The 26,792-nt window shown below is 33.9% G+C and overlaps 1 protein-coding gene across 4 annotated transcripts in view; it reads left to right on the top strand.

The window, feature by feature from the left end:
- Positions 1-26,792, top strand: part of Erbb4 (erb-b2 receptor tyrosine kinase 4) — a 1,041,831-nt gene that overhangs the window by 656,382 nt on the left and 358,657 nt on the right. For all 4 annotated transcript variants that reach the window (XM_085698741.2, XM_085698747.2, XM_085698750.2 and 1 more), the window contains exon 4: positions 21,760-21,894. In XM_085698741.2, coding sequence (XP_085554867.2) covers positions 21,760-21,894 — 135 coding nt within the window. The remainder of the gene's footprint in view (positions 1-21,759; positions 21,895-26,792) is intronic.

The following is a 26,792-nucleotide window of genomic DNA, read 5'->3' as shown; positions in this document are numbered from 1 at the left end:
ATTAATTTTTATGATTTTTCCTCAATATTGTGAACGATTTATAGATTGATGTAACTCTGTTACTTGTGATTGTGGCTAGAAGTAGTCTCCATCCTGCTGTTCCCATTGGACCAGCTTTTCCCCACCCCTGTCCTGAAGCCACTTACATGAAATAGCCACTCTGAGGCTTCTTACAATTGTTAGACCAATGTCTTGGGCTTCTTACTGGGTAGCTCTAACTACCATTAACTCATTACTACTAATCTGTGTATTCACATGAGGCTGTGGTTTACTGGTGTAGCATGTTACTCTTTCCCTGGCTACATGGTGTCTCCTCTGTCTCTGCCTACTCTCTCTCTATCCCTGTTCAGATTTCCTGCCTGGCTTTAATCTGCTAAACTATTAGTCAAAACAGCTTTACTCATTAACCAATAAAAGCAACACATATACAGAAGGTTACCCTACATCATGCGATATTATATCATGTGGTCAATACACACATGACTCATTCTTAGCAGCAAAAGAGATGTTTTCAAGGTTGCCATCTATGTTTTTTTCTTGTAGCACAGGACACACTTTCTCTTATCAGAAAAGGGAAGGTCAAAGCTGACATCATCCAGGAGATAAATAAAAGATTCATTCCTTTGTTATATTAAGAATATTTGCTGGAAATTTATGTTTTAATTATTTTCACATTTTTATTTAGTCTTCTGTGTTCCAGTTTTTTTCTACTTATGTATTCATGAAATTATGCTTATATTTTAAAAGTCATTTATAATATTCATAATTGTGGATTAGTACTAAGCATTTGTATGAACAACATTTAAATAATTAGTACATGTGGGCTAAACATTTTTCAAGTTTCCAAAAATTTGCATGTGTATCAAGTACTCTTATGAATATGTATTTATATGGTTTTTGTTTCAAGTTCTCTGGTTTTAAATACTGGCTATTTATTTTAGAAGACTTATTAATTCTGCCTTTGTTGAATTAATCTTGAGAGTCTAAACAGTTATAATATTAATTATATTAAACATATATAATTATATTAAATAAATTTGATCAAAATAGTTTGGAAAATCAAGTGGCAACTTTTTCCAAAGGAATAAAGGAGATTCCTTTTATTGTCTCATCATTCATTTCACATCTGAAATTCTTGGATTTCTGAGTTTTGGCATAGAGATAATGATAACAAATGTTACAAAGGCTGAATTTTCAGGTAAATCTTATTTAAAATAATTATTTTATTAAAATCATTCATTGAATTCCAAGGTACATGGGATAACAAGGAAAGCATGTGGACTCACTGTGTAGGCAGTTCCCACAATGGAAAGGACATTTGAATTCTTCATCCACATTCTAAAAAATTTCTTCTTTTGCTATTTTAATTTAATGTTTAAGGTTTTTTCTGAATTTTGTAAATCAGTTCAAGTTCACTCTATTTTACTAATATGATTTTAAAAATAATTCATGGCAGCTGGGCAATGATGGCACATGCCTTTAATCCCAGCACTAGGGAGGCAGAGGCAGGAGGATCTCTGTGAGTTCGAGGCCAGTCTGGTCTACAAGAGCTAGTTCCAGGACAGTCTCCAAAGCTACAGAGTAACCCTTTCTCGAAAAACCAATAATAATAATAATAATAATAATAATAATAATAATAATAATTTACAACAGACAAAAATCTATATTATAATCTTATTTATGTTCTTATAAATTTTTAGATAATTTGTTTTAATCCCCGTCCTATTATTAACATATTCTTCCTTGAATTATGCATTCTGTGAGTGCCACAATATTGGAGGTCTTTTCATGTGCCAGTCAGCTGTATTTCACAAAGCTCTGTTAGTTGCTCTCTGAGGCCAAATGTAGTCTGCTACCCCTATACTGATATCCTGGATTGAATCCTGTAGTAGATATTGTCTATTTTTTTTTACTCTTTTACTATATCATTTTCTTAAAAGAAATCTTTATAAATCTCTGCCCCTCCCCCAAAATATGTAAAGGAAAAATCATAAATGTTTAACTCACTGTGTCTAAAATTATTTACTCCAGTACTGTTTCCAATGTATTTATCTATTTGATGAATGGCTTGGCTGTGTCTTCAGTGTGTGCCAAAATGAATTATTCAATATTTGAAGTCTACTTTAAACACATAGTCCCTGTGAGAAACCTGGTGGATTTAGATCATCAAGGTTTTGTCTCTGATTCTCTCAGACTCTCTGTAACCTCTTTAACTCCCTGCCATAACTTTGGTTGTCAAATTAACTCAATTAGAAACATCTGGGAAGAGTCTCCAAGAGGGATTACTGACATTGGGTTGGTATGTGAGCGTGTCTATGGGGACTGTCTTAATTAAGTGAAATGATGTGGGAAGACTCAGCGTAACATGGGTTGCAATAATCTCTATAAAAGGGCTCCTGGACTCTACATGAGTGTAGAAATTGAACTGAGAACAAGCAAGCAAACAAGGATGCGTACATTTAACTCATTGTGCTCTTGGGTGTGACTATGAGGTGACCAGGTGTTTGGATTGCTTGCTTTGATTTCCTCCCGTGTTGGACTATAACCTGGAAGGTAAGCTAAATAGACCCATCCTCTTCTATGTTACCTTTTTGTCAATTTATTTTATCACAGCAGCAGAATCATGGCTAAGACAACCTTAATCTCACTGGTTCTTATTTCTTTGGTTGGGTGATTATTGCTTGTTTGTTCATTTTAGAGTCCCCTTCTGTCATCAAGACTGTCACGGGCCTCACAGTGTGAATCAGGATGGCTCATCTATGGCAGTCACCCTGCCATCTCTTTCCAAGGAGTGAGATTGTAGGCCTACACCACAAAGCTCAGTTTTTGTCCATAATCTATTTTTAATTAAAATCTAGAATGACCCCTGGTATCTTTAAATTTTACATATATGTTCCCAGATATTTATTAGTTTTTTTCAATTTATTTAAATAACGTTTTTTATTTACTTTACATACTCACTACTTTCCCCTACCTCTTCTCCTCCCTTCTCTTCCCTTTCCCATCTTTCCCCTCCCATCCACTCCTCCTCCATCTCCATTCAGAAAGGGACAGGCCTCCCATTCACTTGCACAAAGCGTGGCACATCAAGTTGAGGCAGGACCTAGTTAATCCAGCATGAGGAAAAGGTTACCACAAGCCAGCTAAGCACCAGGGAGAGATCCTGCTCACACGGTTAGGAGTCATACTAAGAGACCAAGCTACATGACTATCATACGCATGCAGAAGGCCTAGGCCATTCCCATGCAGGTTCCATGACTGTTGGTCCAGTTATCTCTAAGACCCCCCATCATGACCCCCCCTCCCCCCGGCTAGTATAATTCTTCTCAAGACTTTCTTCTGCAAGACTCTCGGAGCTCAGTGTAATGCTTGTCTGTGAACCTCTGCTCTGCTTCTATCAGTTACTAGACAAGAGTATTTCTGAGAGCAATTAGGGAAGTCAACAATCTGCTTACAGCTCAGGCACCCTCTCCACTATTACTACAACTCTTTGTTGGGCATTGTCTTTGTGGTTTCCTGGGGATTTCCCTGGCATCAGGTTTCTCCCTAGCCCCGAAATCGAAATCCCCACAATAAAGACATCTCTTTTGTTAATCCCCCCTCCATCCAGTCTTGCAACCTACTCCCTCTAGTTCCCACCACTGCATTTCACACCCCCACCCCCAATTTATCCAGGATATATTTTCTACTTCCCTTTCCTGGAGAAATCGATGCATCCCTGTTTGGGCCTTCATTGTTTCTAGTCTCTCAGTGGCTGTGGATTGTAGGTTGGTAGTACTCCATTGTGTAAATGTACCACATTTTTCTTACCCATTCTTCAGTTGAGGAGCATCTAGGTTGTTTTCAGGTTCTCGACATTACGAATAATGCTGCTATGAATATAGTTTTTTAAAATATAATTTTATGGCCACTTTTTTCTTAATTTAAAGATAACTAGTTTTTAAAATAATTAATTCTCTTCTGCTATCTTTGGACTATCTTTCTCTTACTCCAATATTAGACCGTCTAGATGTTCCTTTTCTTCACTTTATCGATCATTTTCACTTCTCAGTTTCATCAGGTATGTGGGAAAACTCCAAATTTTATTAAATAACATTTCAATTGAGGTTATCTAATCCACAATACTTGTTGTTTCTAAAGACATTTGCTCTCTCTTGTTTTTCTATATGAGATAATGTTCTTTCATGTATAAGCTCCTCAGGTTACCAGAGGACAAAATCTAGTTATATTTTTAAATTTCTATTTTCTATATCTTTCTAAATCACATTTTCTTTAAGTCTTATCATTTATTAAACTTTGGTCTATTATGTTATAACAGTTATATTTCAATCATGAGATCAGAACAAACAAGGAGATACACTGTAATTTTATAGATAAGTATCATATACTTTCAAAGAGACTACCTATTATTTGGAGTTCGAGAATAAATAATATAACAGGAAAACACTTAAAATAAATTCTCAACTTTCACAGTTTATTTTTCCCCAACATCATCATTTCTACACATATTTTCTTCCTTTCTTGATGCCAAAGACAATTACAGCCCGCATATCATCTTCACTAAGGGAACATTGAGGGAGAAAGGGAAAGAAGAATGAAAGAACCAGAAGACTGAGAGAAGGGCTGTGAGTTGCTGCGTGGGCAGGTCCCACCCATCCTAGTCTGAACTCTCAACAGCACTGAATACCGACCCTGGGCTATCACACAAAGGTGCGCATCAATAATCAGGCATGGATGGTTACCGAGATCAGAGAGTCTTACCCTTCACTGTGTACATATTTACTCTTGACCTGTGTACCCATTGGTGATGAACAGTGGGTAGTGGATAGTTCAATCAAGTTATCAAATGTATGGCCCTGGTTGAAACAAATGGGTCAGAAAACAAAACTAAGTCATGAATCTAGAAAGAAATCAGGAAGGGAGGAATGGGTTGATAGGTTTGAGATGGAGATGAGGTTTGGGTGAAGGATGGGAATGCAGCAGAATGTATAGGATTTTTTGTGTGTTTGTGTAATTCTCAAAGTATAAACTTAATTAATAATAAAATAAAACAGAAAAAAACTTTGTGTTTTATGTATAGCAACTAGACCTTTTTTCTGCTCTAAATCTTGATAGTAATGACAAAATGTATACTTAAGGATCACAGACCAATTCTAACCTAATTTTTAGGGAAGCTAATGATGATCACTAACAATTTAAAGTGTCTCTCAACCTTCCTAACGTTGTGGTGACACCCAACCATAAAATTATTTTGTTGCTACTTCATAACTAATTTTGCTACTGCTATGAATCAAAGTGTAAATATCTATGTTTTCTAATGATCTTTGATGAACTCTGTGGAAGGATTCTTTGGACCCATAAAGGTTATGGCCCACAAGTTAAGAACTGCTACTTTAAATGGTTTAATTTAAGGTCTAAGATTCTTTAAACTTTTTGGTTTTCTGTTATTCAATTGGTGACAATGCTATAATAAATCCATATAAATATGAGAGCCAGTTATTTTCCAAGAGCCTTGTAAGACTTCATCTATCTGACATTTCTATGTGACTCCCATGGTGTGAGGGTGATCGTCTTTGATGATGTGTCAGCTGCACAAGTTTCTAGTCATAATACCAGAGCCTTATTCCACCTTCATTCCAAAGACTGGAATGGAGAATAAGTGTGGAAGAGTCTGTTGCTGCCATGGTTGATGAAAACCTAAAATATCTGGCACTTTTTCAGTATCATACTTACTATATAGTTGTCTGTTTTTCTCTTTCCCTGGCTCTAGGAACTGAGATGAGCAGATGATGGAAACCCATATGTGTATTTGTGTGTGTGTGTGTGTGTGTGTGTGTGTGTGTGTGTTTGCTGCAAAGTATAAACCCATATGTGTATTTGTGTGTGTGTGTGTGTGTGTGTGTGTGTGTGTGTGTGTTTGCTGCAAAGTATCAGTCATTCTTGAGAAATTCATAAACCAGATACATTCAGTGGACTTCAGGAAAGTTTTAATTTGATTGGTGGTATTTAGCAGTAGATTCTATATTTCTGGTCATTCCGATCAAAACTGAACTCGCCTCCCACCGACTCTCCCCAGAGCAAGCCAGTCACTGTATTGTTTGTTGTGGGAACTATCGTCAAGAAATCCCCCAACTCGATTGTTTGCATTCCCATGGACACAACCATTTAAGACCTAGCATGAAGAAATGTTTGAGTATTTAAAAGAGTGTTGTTGTGTAAGCTGAAACAATTATAGTATGTATTGTGGAATTCTGTTTTACCTGAATGTTTTAGTAATAATTTAATACAATAAACAGTGCTAAAACTATCAGGAGTCTTTTAATCTTTGCATTTTCATTTATGTTCACAGATATAGTCTCTTTTAAATCTATTAAATTAATATGTTATGCTTTGAATAGAGTTTTCCACACATCTAAAATATTCTAAATAAAAATATAATTTAGTATGATGAATTTTAAAATTATTAATGTTCTTTTCCCACCTGTCAGTCAAGTAGAGTTAAAATACTCAGTATACACACAATGATGTGGGAGGGAATGAATAAACAGAATCGATAAATGAACTTCTATACTTTAGGATGTCTGCATTGTGTAGAAGGATTTTTTTGAAAATGTGCCAACCTTTTTTTTTTCAACTTTTGGATCACATCTTATTATCCTAACTGTAATTAGAAATCTTGTGAAATTAAGAATCATTAAATTCAATGAGTTTTTAGCATAGAAAATTTGCCCAGAGGCACCCAGCCAATGGGTCTGTAAGGATGGGGTTTTCAGAAAGGTGTCCCTCCTCTCCTCCTATTCACTCTAAAAGGAAGCATCTTTTCCACTTAGCTAATTAATTACACCTGCCAACAAGCAGATGGTGCTGAATGCTTTGAAGCATGGAAATAGCTAGGTGCATATCAGCCAGCCTCCTTCAGTGGCAATTTAGATTATAATTCTTGAAGCTCCCGAGAAATGAAATATTGAATAACTACACAAAACCTATAACCTTTAAATTTTTTTTCAAGAAGTATTTTCAGGTATAAAATCATTGCTTTTTCCTGATCTCAGTACACACACATTGTCAGGCTGTTTATGTTTGTATCGAAGTTGGTAGAGTACTGGCCAGAATCTGCCAGGCAATGGTTTTCAGCATGGAGATACAATATAAAACAGTGAGCTGTTAGTAGAAACTCTAAAAATATTGTAGCTTTCCAGTAAGTTATGTTTTGCTGCTTGATGTGTTGTTTAATTTGATGTACATATGTACCAACAATGAAAATAGCACTTCAGCCCTGGTGAAACCCTGATAGGTGCCTTAATATGTACTTAGTATTCCATGCTGTTAAACCAACCTAGTCAAGGTCAGTAGTGGGAAATGATCAGTGAAGGTTAATATTAATGCAGTAGTATTTTGAACATCACTTAGCTACATATAATTACATGTATACAAAATCAAATTAACCATAAGATATGAGTATAGGGAAGACAAGTTTGCAGTATTAACTTTTATGAGTTCATAATAAAATATGTAGTTTATATCTTATGAATTCACAATGAAGTATTTAGTTTCATAAGAAATTTAAAGTATGTCTTCTAATATAGTTTGTTACTTTGTACGTGAAGAAGTATATATAGACTTTCTATTTTAATATATGAATATATAATCTTGCTAGTAGTGGAATAAAAATGTCTCTGCAATTTTACCTTTTGTTTCAATGCATTTATAAAATGTATCTAAATAAAATCAATAAAACACTTAAAAGTTCCAAATAAAATCTCTTCAGTTTACTCATATAAATAAAAAGCCATATAGTAAGCATAACCAACATGGATTTATTTAAATATATTGGGCATCAAATAATAACATTTAAAATGTATATCATGTGAACAATGATGTTCTCTTAATATCTAAGTGTGTAAAATCCAATAAGTTTGACTACATGGAAGATACTTTGATTAGGCTAAAAATCATTACTTTTAATTTTAATTTCTCTTTCTTTCCACACTTCAGTTTTATTTTCTTTGACTTCTAACTGATTAGACTATGAAACTAAATTAGAAAATAAATTTCAGTCATTTGGACTTATTAATTCATAGCTTATTTCATTTTCATTTTTATTAGATAATCACAACTATAAATATGGTTAAAAAAAGCACCATACTTAAAATGTATTTTGTTAATAAAACTAACACTTTGATACATTTAAGCCACAAAATTTTCCTTGTGTTAGAAATGAAATTGCAAGGGACATAGAGACAGAGTCTTTCAGACTTATGACATTTTTGGGTAGAGTAATTAAAATCCATTTTAACTTAGTCATTGAAGCAGAACCTCAAGGACTCAGTGTAGAGTTCCCACAGTACTTGAAAATAATAAAACTGCCTTTAAAAACCTCCGTCTCTAGTGAATAGAAGACTTTTCCTTAAGTAGGCTGAATTCTTCAAGTTTTATTTTACTGCCTTTTCCTCTGTGCCTACTTTTACAGAGGCAAAAGGAATCCACCTTCAGTGATGAGGGTGGGATGTGGTCCAGGCAGTCTAGCAGAGCCAAGTGTTTTTCATGTAGAAATAATCCCTTAAAAGCATAATTTTACCTTTCAACTCAATAAAATATTTTTGGAAAGTGCTTCAGGGAAATTGCTGAGTTCTTAATTATGCTTGGAACTAGACTGCAGAAGACAGAGTACACCTTGACTCTCCTCATCCTATGCTTTCTTTCTGTTTCTCAGACAGCCCTTGCTGTAGTGCAGGGAGTGTGGAATAAAAGCTTGAAATTAGAATCCCAGTTCAGCACTTAGTCTGAGCTGGATGCTCAGGTTTCTAGAATGCTCTGGTCAGTTAGTTAGCACTCTAAACGTTATTTTCCTCAACTGTAATGTGAGACTAGTAAAAATTCCCGGCATGATTTTCTTAATTAAGGGAAATACAATATTGTGCATATTCTGATAGAGGTCGCATTAATGAAGAGCTATTAACCTGAGATCCACGAGGCCAGTTAGCCAGACCCGGGAATCCTCACCAGAGTCTTGTGTGTGAGCCATTAGATGTCTTGTTTCATCATTCTCTGTTGCCTGATATGCCTTTTGGGGACAAGAACCCCACCCACCATGAAAAAAAAATGCTGATTTAAAGACTCCAGTAATGTTCTGACTTCTTAGAACCTCTAATATGCTACTAAAAGAAAATGTGAAAATCAGAAAGTAGGTTAAAGAGTCTAACTGGCTTGCTATTCAAATCTGTAGGACTTTATAGTTGTTTTTCTCAGAATACTTTGACTCTTGGTGTAAAAAAATAAGTAAACAAATAAAAGGCAGCTTATACAATGATTAATTTTGAGTTTACCATCTCACAAACTTGAGCTGAGTTTTGATGATGAAAAATAGGTAAAATATGCATCACAAAAATGTTTTTTATGAATTAACAAGTGTACAAACTCTCATTTTCTAACTTAAGATAATTGTGTCGGTTCCCTTTGCTCATGAGACAAGTAAGTGAAAGTTACTGGGCAGGATAGAAAAACATGCACACTGGAGGGCTGTTCCTACTTCCCCTCAGTAACAATAGCAGATCATTTGCTGAGCGGCAACACTGCAGTAAGAATATATAGGCCGGGAGGAGAGCCTCATCTTCGGAGCTGTCCTTCCCTAGTGTAGGACTTCTGAGCTGATTTAACCATCTTTTATTGTTAGGTGTTTTAACATTTGGTATTTTTTTTATGTCTAATCTTAAAGAGCGTCTATATTACCTAAAATAAAATTCAATGGCATTTATTAAATCTGCTAAAGATAAACCTTTGTAAAGTGAAGGGCATTTTTTTGGCTTAATCTGGAAGACACAGGCATATTGTTGCCTGAAAGAACAGATTCTGCTGTGTTATCAGATATAACAGCTTGAAAATAATTTTCAGTTGTGGAAAATGAGATTTGTAGGACTGGTGGTCATCAAATATGCTAATCTAATAAATAGTTCTTGAAAATGTATTAGTGAGTTTGTTTTTGAAATATCATGTATATGTAGCTTGAAGTGTTTGAGTTCATTCTCTGAGCAAATGGACTACTGAGTTAAAAGTTCTTAATTCAGGTGTGATGATCTCTCTTTCCCTTGATTGGCTGACAGTATAATTTCATCACGATTATTACATATCTAGTGTTTGTTGTCTGTTTTATTATAAAATCAAAAACAGTAATTTAAGCAATATGTGAAGCAGTCTCAGCATTCTATTGCACTATGCTGTTCAGATACCCTTTTTATTGTTCTGTATTTCCTAAGGAATCCTACTAGAAACTTGCCTGATCCTAGCTATGAAAGAGATTTGGTTACCTGTCCTCAGCTCTTGGAATTGACCTTTGTTTTATTGAAGCACAGAGGTGACAGCTACAGGAGGACTGTAAGCACAGATCTTATGACCTGTGAACCAAGGACCAAAACAACACAAGAGAGGGAGCTTAAAATCTGGTCACAGAATGTGGCTCCAGAAACGATAAGATATGACTCAGAGAATTAATCCTCTAGGTATCAAGGATTACATTGTGAAAAAGCAGTAACATATTACAGAATCTATCATCTGGTCCTCAGGATAACCAGTCTTTAGATAAAAGAGTCTCCCAAAAGGGCTGACAACCAGTTTTGAAGTACATGCAGCCTTTAAACATCCAGGTATTTTGCATACATTATCTTTAACACTGCAATCCAATGGTGAATATTAAAATTTCTAATGCATAGATGATAGAAAATAAGTTGAAACTAATTACTCTGTAATCAACAGTGAACAAGTAGCAAAGACACTCTGCATGAGCTATAGAGTCCCTGTAAAAGACAAAACCAATATGGCAAAAATACTTGAGCACATTTCCACATTATCTTAAATTAGTAGAAGAAAATAAAAGAAATATGCACTATGTGAGTTAATAAACATGAAGTTAGCAAACAAGAAAATCTAATCTGTAGTTTAAAGATTGTTTAAACATTTAAAATACATGTCCATGATTGTACATCATCTTAAATTTTTATATAAAATATACAGATACTTCTCTGTCTTTTTGTTTGTTCTATATGTAGCTGATATTTCACACTATGACAACTAACAATGCACATAGATTCACTACTATTTTTCAAACACCCATTCCTTTTGATTTTGTCCAAAGAAGTACATAAATATACTCTATTAAAATCCAATGTGTAGCTCTACAGTTTCCTTATAATAGTATAGAAGTTCATTGAGTTGTATAGACTTTGAATCTAGTTAATTTTGGTATATAATATTTTTATTTATTTGTGTTTTTATAATAATGTTTAAAAGTTACAAAATACATTTAAATATATTTGTTCATTGTGGCTTTTAACAGCGTTTCAGAAGCAGTTTCTGTGTATTATTGTGTCATGAATTCTTCCATTCTTTATTATTATGGGTTTTTGTTTTCAAGGTTTGTATTGCAGCTTTTGTTTCTGAATCATAATTTACATTATCTTTAAAATTATCCTTAATATTATCTCATATCAGCTTAAAAATCTTGTTACAGTTGAGAATTCAATAATCATTTTGCAAGACTTAGTAATTCTTCATTTTATTGCTTTATCTTGTATTTACAAGTTTTATCTTGCCACCAACCAACATACACACTGATGTTATTACTTACATCTAGGAAAATCACCCTCTGTAAAAACTCCAAAGAAGGGAAGCAATCACACATTGTAAGAAGAGTTATTAAAATGATACAAACTAATAGAGCAGGTGAGATATTTGAGGTGACCTTGCAGTACATCCCAGGCTTATTGTATTAGAGCTTGTAAATAAAAGGGACAAATCACTTCTGGGGCTGATATGACTTCCTCCCTTTATTGGAAATGAAAACATTGAACTCTGCTGATTTTTTTTCTACTAAAGCAATTACATTTTCTAGAAACTCGGAGGAGTTATTTAAGAGGATTGTCGTTTGTAATGAGGAATGTCTGCTGGACATAGCATAAAAACATTTTAGGTTTATGTAAGGGAATATTCTATTTCAATATCAAGAAGCCACTGAATCTTCTGTGTTCTCTGTTTATGTACCTTGAAATACGCCCATGGCTGTTATCACAGCAGTATGTTTACCTATTGTAGATTTGCGTATACATCATCAAACACCCATATTTTGCTCTTTTTATAATTGCCAGTATAGTTTGAAATACTTTTAAGATCTTTTATGGAATAGTTTTAAGAAAGTTATATCAGATTTCAAAAGAATTGTTGAACTAGCATATGATAAATTATTTGTTTGCTAGTAATGTCATATAGATGACAAGGTTTTCAGTTCTTTATAACAGTTTGACCACGCTAAGATGCTTTTTGAGAACCAGAAATGGATTCTCGTATTCCTTAAAATTATATTTCAAATTTAGTATTTATGAGACTCATGAGAGTTAGTCCTTATGAACAGTTAGAATTAAAATAATAGTATGCATACCAATCAGATAGCCAATCAGAAAATAGAAAAACACAAGAAAACCTAACTAAAAGAACAGAGATATTGAAGACTATGAATCAAGTAGATTTCGATATAATTAAAAGAATAAAATTTGATGAAATAGGTTTGGAAATTTAATCACTACATCCCATCAACTTTATTTTCAAATATGACATGTCTGTAGGCAGAGGCTGCTTGTTCATTTCTCAGCTACCCAGACCTGAAATATGCACACAGAAACTGTATTCATTAAGACACTGCTTGGCCTATTAGTTTATGTATATTTCTAGCAAGCCCTTATATCTTGAATTAACCAATTTCTATTAATATGTGTATCGCCACATAGTTATGGCCTACCTGTAAGGTTCCATCTAGCATCTGTCTCCTACAATGGCTACATGACTTCTCTTTGACTCTGCCTTCTTTCTCCCAGAATTCAGTTCAGTTTTCCTATGTAACTCTATTCTGCCCTGTCATAGGCCCAAGCAGGTTCTTTATTCATTAACCAATAAAAGCAACACATATACAGAAGGATTTCCCACATAACTCATGGCGTAGGTTCACTCATAGCTTTGCATCAAACAAGTATTCTAGGATATATCAGTGTCGTTTCCAGCAACCCAAATGAGAAAAGTATATGTTATCCATCAATGCAGACTTGGAGACACCATGATATCATGCAGCCACAAATGTAAACATGGCAGATGAACTTTGCAGACTTGTTGAACAAGACAGAAAAGATGTTAAAATGTTATGTAGATTATTAGTAGTATGACAGTGCCTCTCCCTTTTACTATCACTACTTGGAACTTTTAAATAAAATATGTACTTGGTTGTATGACAGTCAGGGAAGAAATTTGATTCCCTACTGCTCTATGTGACTTGTGACTTAATTCAGAGTAGCAGAATTATAATTGTTCATAGAAGTTTTCCTACTGTGACTGATGGACAGCATACACCCATCCATTTCTTTTAAAGATTTCTTTGATTTTGAGCATTCCTTTTACCAACTGAACCCTCTTTTTTACATTGAAGTGGTTGGATTTAAGATGGAGTGGAATCTAGGACCCCACTGATTTTATAATTTCTAATGTCCTTGAGCCACCTAACCAGAAAGATGTGTAAAATAAAAGCAAAACTTTCTCCTGTAATATGTAACCTATTACAGAATATAAGAATATGGATTTAAATATATGAAAACCTAAGCCTCACTTATGCCAGTAAGTAAACTATTGTTTAAATAATTGTCAAGATTAAGACAGAATCAATATTTGATTGGTACCATGATTTTAGTAGCCCCCTTATGGAGGTTAGAACAGTACCTTGAAATAGTGAGAAATTCATACAACTAGCAAATCAGAACTATTCATTGAAATTTGTTTCATCTCATTATCTAGATTCAGTATTAATTCCTTCCTGTATACTTCAAACCTTGATACTGGAAGAGGATCTATTGTTTATCATCTATCTACCTATCTACCTAAAAAACAAATCTCATAGTCTAAAATGTATTACTATTTTAACATGCACAAAAGATTCATATGACAGGTGTTATGAGATGATAGCTGAATTGATAAGAATCAGTGCATATAGAATGAAGAGCCATGAGGAACCCCCATCAAGACATTATGATTCATTACATATAAAGAAATGATGTAACCATGGATAGATCTTAACTTGTTTAGTGGGTGAGTGTATGAGGTCAGAGATTAATTTATAGGAATCAGTTTTTTCCTTCCACAATGTGGTTTTTAAGGATCTAGGAATGAAGACAGTCTACCAGGTTACTGAAAGCACCTTTTCTCACTGAGATGTACTGCTAACTCATAATTTCTTTCACATTCTTGGCATTTTCTTAGGAATTATGAACAAAAAATGATGTGCTTCATGGTTTTTATTCTTGAGGAAATCAGGACAATATAGGGAAGATAAGAAAAGTATCCAAAAATAATAGGCATGTGAAACTATGAGCTCTGTGTCAAACAATCATTAAAACAGTGCTATACAGGGCAGCTAATGGATACATAACTAGTTATTTACATCAAACCATTCCAAAGAGCTTATACTTGAGCTGAAACAAGGTGAACACAGACTTGTCATATGTACCGAAGCCCTATTACTACGTTAGGACACTGTGGCAACATTGCTTAGTTCTGTCCAATTGAAATCAAGGTGTTTTTGCATTTATTTTCTATTATAACTTGATTTTCAGCCAATGAGTCTAATAATTTCCTCGTTAAATTGCCTTGCTCTGCTTGAAAAACTGTCCACTGTTACTGTCTCACAATTGGTATTCGCATCTGTGAGCTTTTGACTCTGATCACCGAGCTGAGAGATAGAGGGTGCATCAGTCATTTACATTGTCACCCTCTACCCCCTCCCAATACAAATGTGACATTTCAATTTTGCACACTTCAACTCTCCTTAAATCATCTGTATAAAAACTTCAAAGCTTGATTGATGATGAATGAGCCATTGTCTCCTCAAGCACCCGTTTCTCATTAGCCTTTCGAGTCTCAGCTTATTAATAATGAACCTTGAGGGCTGACCCAGTGGGGTAGCAGCAATTCATTGTGCTCCCAGCTGAAAGGTCTGGGATTGGGAGAGATACAGGAATCCGTAGACCAAGTCCAGTCCAGAGATGATGAATTAAGTATTACAGGAGGATGATGTGATCTATATTACTTCTGTATCATTATCTGCCAACAGACTCGTGTGGCTTACGGTGATGACAGTGAGAAAGACACATTGCTTTGTTTCTGAGAAAGATCCATAAATGCTTTTGCAGCTTCATTGAACATGGCCTTTGTGCGACTTTGGATTTTGACTTCTTGGTTGTATGCTTTACATTGGATTGGTAATATAAGTCTAATATGTGTGTGTACATATATACATATATATATATCATGTATATATTGTATAACATATATATATTATTTAGATATCTTCACTGTAACTAGAGAAGTGTTACAGTGAACATTGTTAAAGTGTTACATTTCACCTGTTTTTCATTGTCACTTCATTCCACAGTTGACCTACATGACATCTCCTACAAAGTGTGACATTTAGATACACAGCCAGGGATTGATGTGAACTATTTCCTTCCTGTTTATTAGATTGTTATTATTTCATTCTGGTTAATAGTTCTTTGAGAAATATTTACTACCAATAAAAGTAAAGAGACCAATGTTATGTGGATAAGTGCATTTACAATTATAGTAGCTGTTTTGAGAAAAAGAGAGATCCAGTCACTTTTGTGTAGTAATTAGAAATAGTACATTAGATCAGAGAAATATTTTCAGTTTCCTAAAACTACCAAGAGGTCACAGTCATCTAAACTTTTAGTCAGGATGACACACCACAATTAGGCTATTTCATATAGGTTAGTGACAAAATCCAATTTTTTACCACATTTTCTTTTGAATTAGTATATTTAATTAATACTAATGATTTTATTAAAATAAACTATCTGGCAATCCACTATAATAACTAGTTTAGGGAAACTGGATAACAAAAGAAATTATTTGAATAATAAAAAAGTCTTCATCAGACGCATGAAAGGATATTTAAATAAAAAACAAAAGACAAAAGCAAAACAGTCACTGACCAGTGTTTCAGGAATTGAAGATGTAAGTTGTTCAAACTCTCTCCAAAATGTTATATCAGCACTTTGCATTTTTCTAAAAATTAGCTTCAGAAACTCTATCAATTGAGCATTACAGCATAATTTTAGGCTTTTCCAAAGTATGATAGATAATTTGTCTAAGCTTAGGAAATTGGGACCAACTGCAAAACTCAAAGTCATTATTATTCACATAGAAACAACCTAGCTTGATAGAGAAAATGGACCACAAAAATATGTTAAAGAGATTTCTAAATATCAAAAAAGCTCCCTACAGTAATCCTGCAAGCTATAAATTCTGAGCATTTTATAAAATAAAATTTATTTCATTTTAATGAACTATATGTGTATATATATATATATATATCAGTCAAAACATAAAATTATGTCTTTACATTATCTATTGATGTGTTTAATTTACTTTATACTCAATAAGTTCTACTGTCTATAGATTTCAACTTGGTAAATATCTAATATGTATCTCCTTATACAATAGTCAAATACCCAGAGCTGGGATGTGTAACCAAAGCTGTATCTGACAAACAGGAGTACTTTCTGACATAAACACAGATCCAGATAAAATGATTTAAGTTGTTTATGAAAAGAGATAACTTTCATCATTAATTTTACTTAGTCACAAAGCAGATTAAATGTAGAAGATACAGCAAAAGATATCTTATTAATGTTGGCATGAAATTATTTGGCTTATGTTTGTGTAAGCAAAGTATGTTGGGCAAAGAATGCTCAATGACACATGTCGCAAAGACAGCTATGTACCATGTCCCCTAACTTCTCAAAGCTTAGTCTAGTCATATTTAAATTTGAAGCAGTGTTACATATGTGTTTGTTTGAGTTAAATCCCATAGTACCGAAGGAATGGGATGGTTGACATGGGGGAAGGACAGAGAAGGAGAGCAAGGAAAGAGATATCTTGGTTGAGGGAGCCATTATGCGGGTAGTGTGAAGCCTGTCACCTCAAAAATTCCCAGGAATCCACAATGATGACCCCAGCTAAGACCCTAAGCAATAACGGAGAGGGTCTCTGAATAGTCCTTTCCCTGTAATCAGATTGATGACTACCTTAATTGTCATCATAGAACCTTCATCCAGTATCTGATGGAAGCAGATGAAGAGAGTCACAGCTAAGCACCAGTCAAAAAGAGGGAGGAACAATAATATGAGTGTCAAAACCATGAGGAGGATACACACAGAAACAACTGACCTGAGCTAGCTGGAGCTTGCGACTCCTGACTGACAGCAGAGAAACCTGCATATGGTCAAACTAGGTCTTCTGAATGTGGCTGACAGTTGTGTGCCTGGGGCAGTCTGTGGGGCCTGGTAATGGGACCAGGATTTATCGCTAGTGGTTAAACTGGCTTTTTGGAGCCCCTTCTTTTTGGAAGGATTTCCTGCTCAGCCTAAATATAGTGGAAAGTTCATTGATTCTGTCTCAAAATGATGTGTAAGACTTTATTGACTCCCACTGAAAAGCCTTATCTTCTCTGAGGAGTGGATGGAGGGTGGGGTGGAGGGAAGATGGGAGGAGCAGAAGGAGAGAAGAGAACGGGAACTGGGATAGTTGTGTAAAATGAGAAAAAATTATTTTTAAGAAATAAATTGAAGAAAATAGTAAGTAAAAATAAATAAATAAATCCCATATTACAGCATAAGGTAATTATTATTTACTTACTCTAACTATAAAAATATTTATTCCATCTTTCACTTGACCTGTATGTATTTAGTCAGAAACACCTGAGATGCAAATAACTGTAATGAGATTTTTCAGTAATGCATGGTACCTTTATTTTTACAGACGTTATATCTAATGTAACTCTAACATTTATTAATAAGAGTCAGTTATCTTTTGAGAAATTTCTGGAAATAATTTCAGACAATATAGTAAGAAAGCTCAAAGCTTTTCTTTCCTCTACCAATTGATTAAAGGACCAAGGATCTGTTTGTGTCTTTCTTACTTTACTCTAATATGATTTTACAACTGACTGTGAGCACAGTGGGGTGTGCGACTGCCTTGAACTCACTCACGTGTATGACACTTTTCTTCATGCTCCTCCACCTGCCTCTCTCATGCCCCTTTGTTTGACTGTCCATAGCATTCATTCACTGCCTTTCATCTCTTACTTTTCTATAGCGATCTTTTTGCTCTGAATCCTAAAGTTTAGGTATTACTTACTTCATTTTCATGTTAAAGGAAAGGAAACTGTGGTTTTAAAACAGGTGGTTTTTAAAAATAAATCTTCAATAAAAAAATTTCTGTTCTTATAAGTTACTAAAATAGTTATAAGTATAGGTGACTTTTTGGTATTTTATCAGATCTCCCCAAATCCTTCTGTTTTTCTGATAATTGTTTGTCCTATTTCACAGCAGGTTAAAACCTTCAGAGTCAGTTATAGTGCAAACATCAGGTTACTCTTTTGTTAGTACATTCTTCTGGGTCATACACTATCCCATAGAAGTTTCTTATTTGAAATATAAAACTAATCAAGTATTTCCTCACAAGTGATATTAAACTAATATTTGACACGTTTATTGTTATAAAATCAAACAAAATTTTAAATCATATTTAAAGACAATTATAGCACTATTTTCTGAAAATATTTTCGTAGACAAGTATTTAAAATGTGACATCATATATTCACTAGTATATTCCTATCATGCCAATAAAAATCTACTTTTTATGATGATGAGATTTTGACATTTAAAAGTGGAGAAAGATACATATCATAAAGGGAAATCAGATATTTAACCCTCCCCCACCCCACCCCCCAAAAAAGCCCAAGTTCTTCAGTATTCTAAGGTAAATAAAAATGTATTACTCTCCTAGCAGAAGTGCTGGAGGAAACTGGCTCTCTGGACTTTCCTGGCAAAATGTACCAACCAGACTGACCATGAATATGTCTTGGTAGAAAATTGAAATTATTATTGTCTCGTTTCTGTATCTCTTTTCCAAGAAAAAGTCAAGCTCTCCAAAGTAATATTTCTAAGAAACACGTGTTAATAATAGTAGATTAGTTCTGCTGAAGAAAGAGGTTTGATGAGATTATTATTCATCATAATGCAATCTGATTCTATTTGAGAATATCCAGAAAGGAAGTTGAAAATGGAGAGTGTGTTTCTTCCATTTTAACTAAATTTAGTTTGAATTGAAATGTGACTTTTGAAAACTAGGTTGGGTTTTGTTGTTGTTGTTTTGTTTTGTTTTGTTTTCAAAAATTTTTGAGCTATTATCACTCTCCACACATCTTCTTTTCCAGTGAAATTTTTCCAAATGTAGACTGAAAAATAACCTTTATTTCCTGAATAGCAGTCAGAATACTCTTTCTTTTCACCTAATGAAGAATTATTCCTAGAGCTGAAGAGTATCACACAATGTCTCATGAGAAAGCTATTAGTATAAGACCTGTGCACATTTTCCCATAGAAACTTAATGTCAAGCATTAATACAGAAATCCTTTTTATAATCAGTCTTACATCTCCCTTCTGCTCTGATGAAGGTTGGATGGCTGGGTCATGAAAAAAAAATGAACTAGGTTTTAGAAGAAAAAAGATGATCTAATTTCTCTTTGTTTTTTTTTCTTCCTCTTTAAGAAGTGGAACCAACAGGCAGTGAAAAGATTAATGATGAGAATAGGGCTGAGTTTGAATGTGGAACTCTGAAAAATGTAAATTTTTTAGAGGATTTTATCCATGCAGAGCCATCAGGTTCTTTGAATGTGCCACCAATTTTGCTTCAGCAAATGCTACTTTGCTGTTATGCATTCCTTTATTCATTTATTTCACACTGGTTTAAGAAGGCTCTTAAATATGTAGCTGAGACCAGGCATATGAAAAGGAAAAAAATAGCAATATTAAAAATATATTGAAGAACTGCACAAGGAAGATGATTTGCAAGGCTGCTAAGGAGCATGATTTTCTTTCCAGACTATTACACTCTGACTGGTTGAGATTTATTGGTTACCAATATTTTCTTAAGCTGATGTTTTCTCTGTCTTTCATAAAATACCAATGGAAGATTTTAAGGAACAAAAATGAGGTTATGATTTAAATTTTATTTTTAGTGAATTTTAAGAGCACATACTCATTATACACAATGATGAATTTTATGGATCTCTTGGACAAGTATATCAAGTAACTCTATTATCTTTACTCTTCTTCTCCTTGGTCTGTAGGCACTTCCTATTAATCCATTTTCCCTCATATCTTTTCTTTATCTACACGCCCACTTTACATTCATGTATGCTCTTGTCTTCTTCTGTAATATCTAAGCTCTATACATAAGAGAGAACATTTGATATTTGTCCTGTTGCATCATATATTTTATCTAATAACATTTTCTCTAGTTGCATTTCCAGCAAATGGCCTGATTTTATTCCACTTCCTAACTAAACAAAGGACCATTTTATATAGACAGCATCTTTTCTCTAGCCGTTCATATCTTGGAATTCAGTAGGATCTTTCTGTTTCTACCCCTGTCTCATTCTGCCTTCACATCAGGGCATCGTGTATTAGATGACATCTAATGTCATCATGTATTAGACAACATAGCCATCCTGTATCTGCAGTGGATAATACAAGCATGCAGAAAGTCATGGAAGGAAACTGACTCTGAATAGCAGCTGACCTAACATCTCATCTAATCCTACATTTTTTAAAGACTGTTACTTGTTTTTCTTAGCTTGCAGTTGTAGCTAAAAACTTTCCAAACAATTATATAATGATTTTAAAATTATTTGTAGATTGGACTACAGAGAGATACTCTAGTAGATACTAAAAGAAAGATGCTATTTATGTGTTTAATTTCATTAAAGTAACTTTTCTTATGAGGGACTATCTTAATTTTTCCAAATAACTTAAATGTATCTGAAGGAATATCTTTATATGTAATTATACACTGTTCCTGTGAATACTTCAGTTAATCAGTATTAATTATAGAAAAAACAATCAAGTAAAAAAGTAGTCTTTGTAGATGTTTGTCTCATTTCCAGTTTCCTGTGCCAAACAGAAATGATATGATATCTTGTTTTGTGATAGTCTTAATTATTGACCAATCTATTGATAATATTTCATATGGGAGAGAATATTTTGCAAAAGAACATTAATCTTAATTTTTGCCTTAAACTCATTACTAATGTGTGGGCTCTAGTAAATCTTAAATTGAATAAGTCCTAAGGAAGGCACATTTGAAAGTTTGTATCAAAAATCATGAGTTTTCAGAATCTGTGTTCATGGAATTATATTTTGGGGCATTTACTTTAATAACTAATCAAAGATAAAATAAAATAACAAGAGTTCTATTAGATAATATTAATTAGTTCATATTCTGTTATATTATATTATCATTAAATAAAACAAAACAAAAATTATCTTTCAAAATTTAATACATAATGTTAAACCAAAGTAGCAGATTATGAACTCTTACAAGTGATGTTATCATAAATCCAAGGTAAAGTCACACATACTAAAAATATCTCTATCAAAATTTTGAAGGTGTGTCTATTGGAATTATTTTTAATTTTGGTCTGTACTTTTCAACCTTTTGTGCTAAAATCAAGGTAAATGAACCAATGAAAATATTTTTAAGAGCATACTGGCTCATAATATGATTCTAGTGTTGAAAACAAGTTGAACAATGCCTAGAAAGTGGCTAACGTTTTTAAAAGCAAATTAATGGTTAATTTTGTTTCCTACACAGAAATTCTAAATGGTGGAGTCTATGTAGACCAGAACAAATTCCTGTGTTATGCTGACACCATACACTGGCAAGATATTGTTCGGAATCCATGGCCTTCCAACATGACTTTGGTGTCAACAAACGGAAGCTCCGGTTGTAAGTAGCACTACCCCATCATTAGTTTTTTTTAAAACAAAAAAACGTTTGTGTGTGTGTGTGTGTGTGTGTGTGTGTGTGTGTGTGTGTGTGTGCGTGCGCACGTGCGCATGTATGGAGTCAGGGGACAACTTGTGGGAATTTCTTTACTTCTTCTAGAATTTAATAGCATTGCTAGAGTTTAATAGTCATTAATCTCTATCCTCTATCTGCTCACCATCTCAACGGTCCACATCATCCTCTCTCATGTCTTGATATTTTTGTACTTTGTGTTATATTGAACAACTTATTCAGCATGCCACTGATGATATTTTGGCACTAACTCCATTCAACACTCGTTCTTGTAGTTACTCTATTTTAAAGCTCTTAAACCTGATTTCTCACTAATGCCCTATTGGTAATACTTGACTGTAGTGTTGTATGCCTTTAATCCCAGCACTCAGGAGGCAGAGGCAGACCAATCTCTGAGACCAAGGTCAACCTGTTCTAGGGGGTTCCAGAACAGCCAGGGATCCACAAAGAAACTATCTCTAAAAGCAAAACTTAAACAAACAGGTCAGTAATTTCCAATAAAGCAGCATGAGTCATTATACAGTTCATATACAAAGACTTCTTAGTTTGTAATCAGAAATAAACTACCCAGTTCTCTGTTTCTTAAAGGCATAGGACATTTCTGCCAGAGAGGACCTTTTAGATAAATAGTATTGAATATGATGAAATGATAAGCAAATAGTATCTGAACTATCATTAAAATCTCTGCCAATGATTATGTCTGGAATCTCTTTTGTTTTTATAAAGCAGGCTTTGCTGTCACACCTTTATTATTGCTGACATCTGTATGAGAGCTGAATCTTTATCGAGTATTAACCTGGGTTTTAAATTTCTTAATCTATTATTACATATTTCCCACCTGAAATCATAACTCTCTCCACATAATTCCATAATTATTTGCAATAGTGATGATTGTGTTATGACGCTTTTATGGAAATCAAACTCCAAGGGACAATTATTAAATTTCATGATGGCCATAATAACATAATGGGGAAATATGAATGTATTTGATCAAAACTGACAGTTTTATTTTTAATAAAAGGCTAAAACAGTTTTTTGTGAAAGTAGAGTAACATAATTTTCTTGTCACCCTTAAAAAGAAATTTGTATGAGATTCTGTCTTTGTAGTTTTCAAGTTACTACCAGGTAAAATTTCGTGTGCACTTTTTTTTAATCTGCTTGTGCTAACAATGAAAAAGATGTGATTTAGAAATGGCTACTGTTTTCAGGTGGCCATAATAAAGGAATATATTATGGGGCAGGGATTGTTTGGTTGGATGAGGGAAAGGTCTGCTGGTTCTCAGCTTCTTAGAAAGACTAGCCTTAAAGCACATATGAGATCATACAAGAAAAAAGTCTGAGCCAAAAGCTTGAGGGAAATCTGCTCTCCTCTTACAGGGCTTGAAGCAGGAAAGGTCTGTGGGGTTTGTCCATTTTCACAGATGGTATCGCTTTGTGCTGTTCTTTTGAGGGCTAATTTGGATGGTTGTGCCTATAATTAGGCAACTGTGACTGTGTTTTTTTTGTTTTGCATGCAAAAATTTCAGATGCAAAAATTAAAAATGCAGACTGGACTTATAATCAATGGTCCTTTACAGATTAGCCATCTATTGTTGTCAAAATGTTATTGCTTACACAGTTCTAGATGGTAAATCATTCAATCTACTATATGATATAATATCTGACAATAATGAATTGACTATTTTTAAATACTAGTTTTCAATGATTTTATTTTTCTAACAGGAAAAACCAGTGCAGAAAAGATAAACACTAAATGACCACTCCAATATTGAATGCACTGAGTTAGTCCACTTGCAATAATCATCCTTGAAGTAACTAAATATAAAGTGTAGCTTTTCAGGGTCTAAGCGGAAATGAAGCTACAGCTTAGTATGCACGTAGCTGCAGCTTTATTAGAGGAAAGCTTTCTGAAGCGTCAGTACACAAAGGTGGGAAGAAACTCAATACCACTGATATACAAAATTTAAAAGTTAAAATCACAAATTTTGTAATATCTTTTTCATCATAATTAGGAATGTATTTATTATTTTTATTGAAAATAGATTCTTCTCATACAGACCACAATTTACCCTTCTCCAATCCTCCCATCTCAAAAGCTACTAAGTATGCAAAATGTATTATGAATATAATCTGTCATTTTTGTTTTTCACAATATAATTGTCACTACTATGTCATTTAGTTCATATGTTAATTTATAAAACTAATACTTTCAATAGGTGGTGAGTGGAGAATATATCTATTCATGTTCAAAAGCTTCTCAACTTTCTGTCACATAATTATCAGAATCTGGTGAATCCTTATTTGTCCTGTGTGCTTACTTATTTTTCTTATTACCAGTCCCAGCAACGTGCATGTTAAATTTCTTTTCAGTAAAGAACGACCACAACTGTGTCCTGAAACTCTGTCATTGTGACTAACATTAAGCAAAACCAAATAGCTTAGTATTTTCGGTAAATTTACGTCCATCTTACAGCTTAATGAGCTGAGCTTTGTAGTTTATAGATAGTTCCTTTCTTCTGCTGCTTGACATAAGAAATCTTAACCATATTGTAAGATATTTATCTGGATCATATTCCAAAAAATTTTGTCTTCCTGAATTCCATTCTAGAGATGCAGGGAGAATTCAGCATATGTTAATCAATAAATTTGCCCTTCTCAGAAATCGCCTCAAAGGAAAAATCATGTGATCTCACATCCCTTCCCAATAAAAGACTAAAAGACAAATGAGGTAATACACAGTAACGAAATTAAGGATATATATATATATATATATCCTTATTATATATATACATATACATATATATAGCAAAACTATAGTGAACATCATGCTAAATGTGGAAAAACTCAAAGTGTATTGATATTCTGTTTGTGCTCTAACAAATAAACCTTAAATATCAGAGGGCTGAGCTAGACAATAGTTCACCATAGAGATCTAGAGATATGAGTTATCCCAAAAAATTATTAAAAATATTGCACAAAATGTATCCTTATGTGTATTTTTATGACTCACTTATTCATAATATAAATATGCAAAATGTTTAAAAAAATATATTCTTTGTTGAAAAACATTTGATACGTAGTTGAAATGTAAATAACCGGCATGAAATGCATAATAAAATTGCTTATAATGATACAAACCTACCAGATATATCACATAACTAAATTGTTTTCCAGAGCCAAAATCCAGCTTACCACAGAATTAGGATGGGAGGTTGACAATTTGTACGGAGTACCTCCTTTACAAACAGAATTTCATAAACTAATCTTTTCTCTAAACAAATGTTCAGACAGCTCAAATTCCTGAGCTTTATTGTGTTTCTTCTATTGAATACCATATGCCTTAATATTTACCACACCCAAACATTGCACACTGTGTTCATGAATTAACTTTCTTAAGCTAGAAGAAAATCAAGTCTGAAAATGGAATTTAACTAAATTTGATTCAATATCACTCTTGTTACATGTTTGATATTACAGTATTTACATGAACTAGATATACTTTTTTATGTTGGACTTTGGTAGACAGTTAAAATGCAATCAAGACAAGTAAAAACAACTTCAATTTATGTAAATTCATACATGCAATCAAATTACATGAATTTAAGAAACATTTTAAAGTTAGTGCTTGGGGGGGGAGTAAAACAGATTGAAAAGTATAAGTTAATTTACATGAACCTAGTACTTTTTCAAAAGTACTATAAAGTGGATTTTTTTCACAAATTTAACATATGTCATTTTTTAAATTTCCTCAATATTTTTAATTAACATATATTCAACAATCCTAACAAAATATTAGCTATCAGAACTAGCATACAATCTAAGAAGATGCGTTAAAATAGACGACGTTAATTCTATGTATCAGCTCTGCTGTTAATTAGAAAGTGAGATCCTCAGGTAATGGTAAAGAAGAACAAAATATAGTAACTTTTAAAAAAAAAAAACCTATCACATCGAAGCTGAACAGCACAAACCAGCAGAAGGAAATGAGCCCAAGAAAAGACCCAAGAATCAGATATCCACTGTTTCACACCCTCGAGAATTCCCAAAAATACTACGCTGGAAGCCATAACACACACAAAGTGAACCTGCGGCATCCCTTCAGTCCATGTGCGTGCTGCCTCAGCCTCTGTGAGTTCATGTGAGGTTTCATTATGCTGATTTCGAGGGCCTTGTTTTCTTTGTGACCTCCATCTGCTTTGGATATTCATTATCTTTCTCCCCCTCCTCTTTCATGGACTTTGCAGGGTTCCAAGGGGAGGAATTTGATGGACACATCCCTTTAGTGTTCCAAGGTCTCTCTCTCTCTCTCTCTCTCTCTCTCTCTCTCTCTCTCTCTCTCTCTCTCTCTCTCTCTCTTTCTCTTTCATTTATTCTCTCTATTTGTTCCCAGCTTCGACAGAATGAAGCTCTCAGATGATAGCTGAACAAGGCTTTTACTGATGAATATAGCAGAATATTATTAGATGTCATTTTATCATTTTTTTTTTTACCAGTGGTATTTGGTTTATCCTAGATTCCTGGGATGTCAAGTCTATGGTTCTTGCTCATGCAAGCAGTATCCGATATGAGTTAGATCTTGCTGAGTGGGCCTTAAATCAAATAAGACATAGGTTGGTTACTCACACAAGCTTTGTGCCACCATTGCCCTGGCATATCTTGCAGGCAGTACATCATTGTAGACAAATGGTTTGAGCCCAGGTGATGTTTCTGATTCTCATTTGGTAGCACTGAGAGTACCTTTCTGTGCCAAACATGCTAACATGTAGTGCTGAAAGTTGTATGTAGGCATCTGCTCAACTTCTTCATGTTCAGTGAGTTGTATAGGT

The sequence above is a fragment of the Myodes glareolus genome, chromosome 1 (assembly GCF_982192425.1).
Source record: "Myodes glareolus chromosome 1, mMyoGla1.1, whole genome shotgun sequence".
Classification (NCBI taxonomy): domain Eukaryota; kingdom Metazoa; phylum Chordata; class Mammalia; order Rodentia; family Cricetidae; genus Myodes; species Myodes glareolus.
The sequence above is the reverse complement of the archived record's forward strand: the minus strand, read 5'-3'. Positions and strand labels throughout refer to the sequence as shown.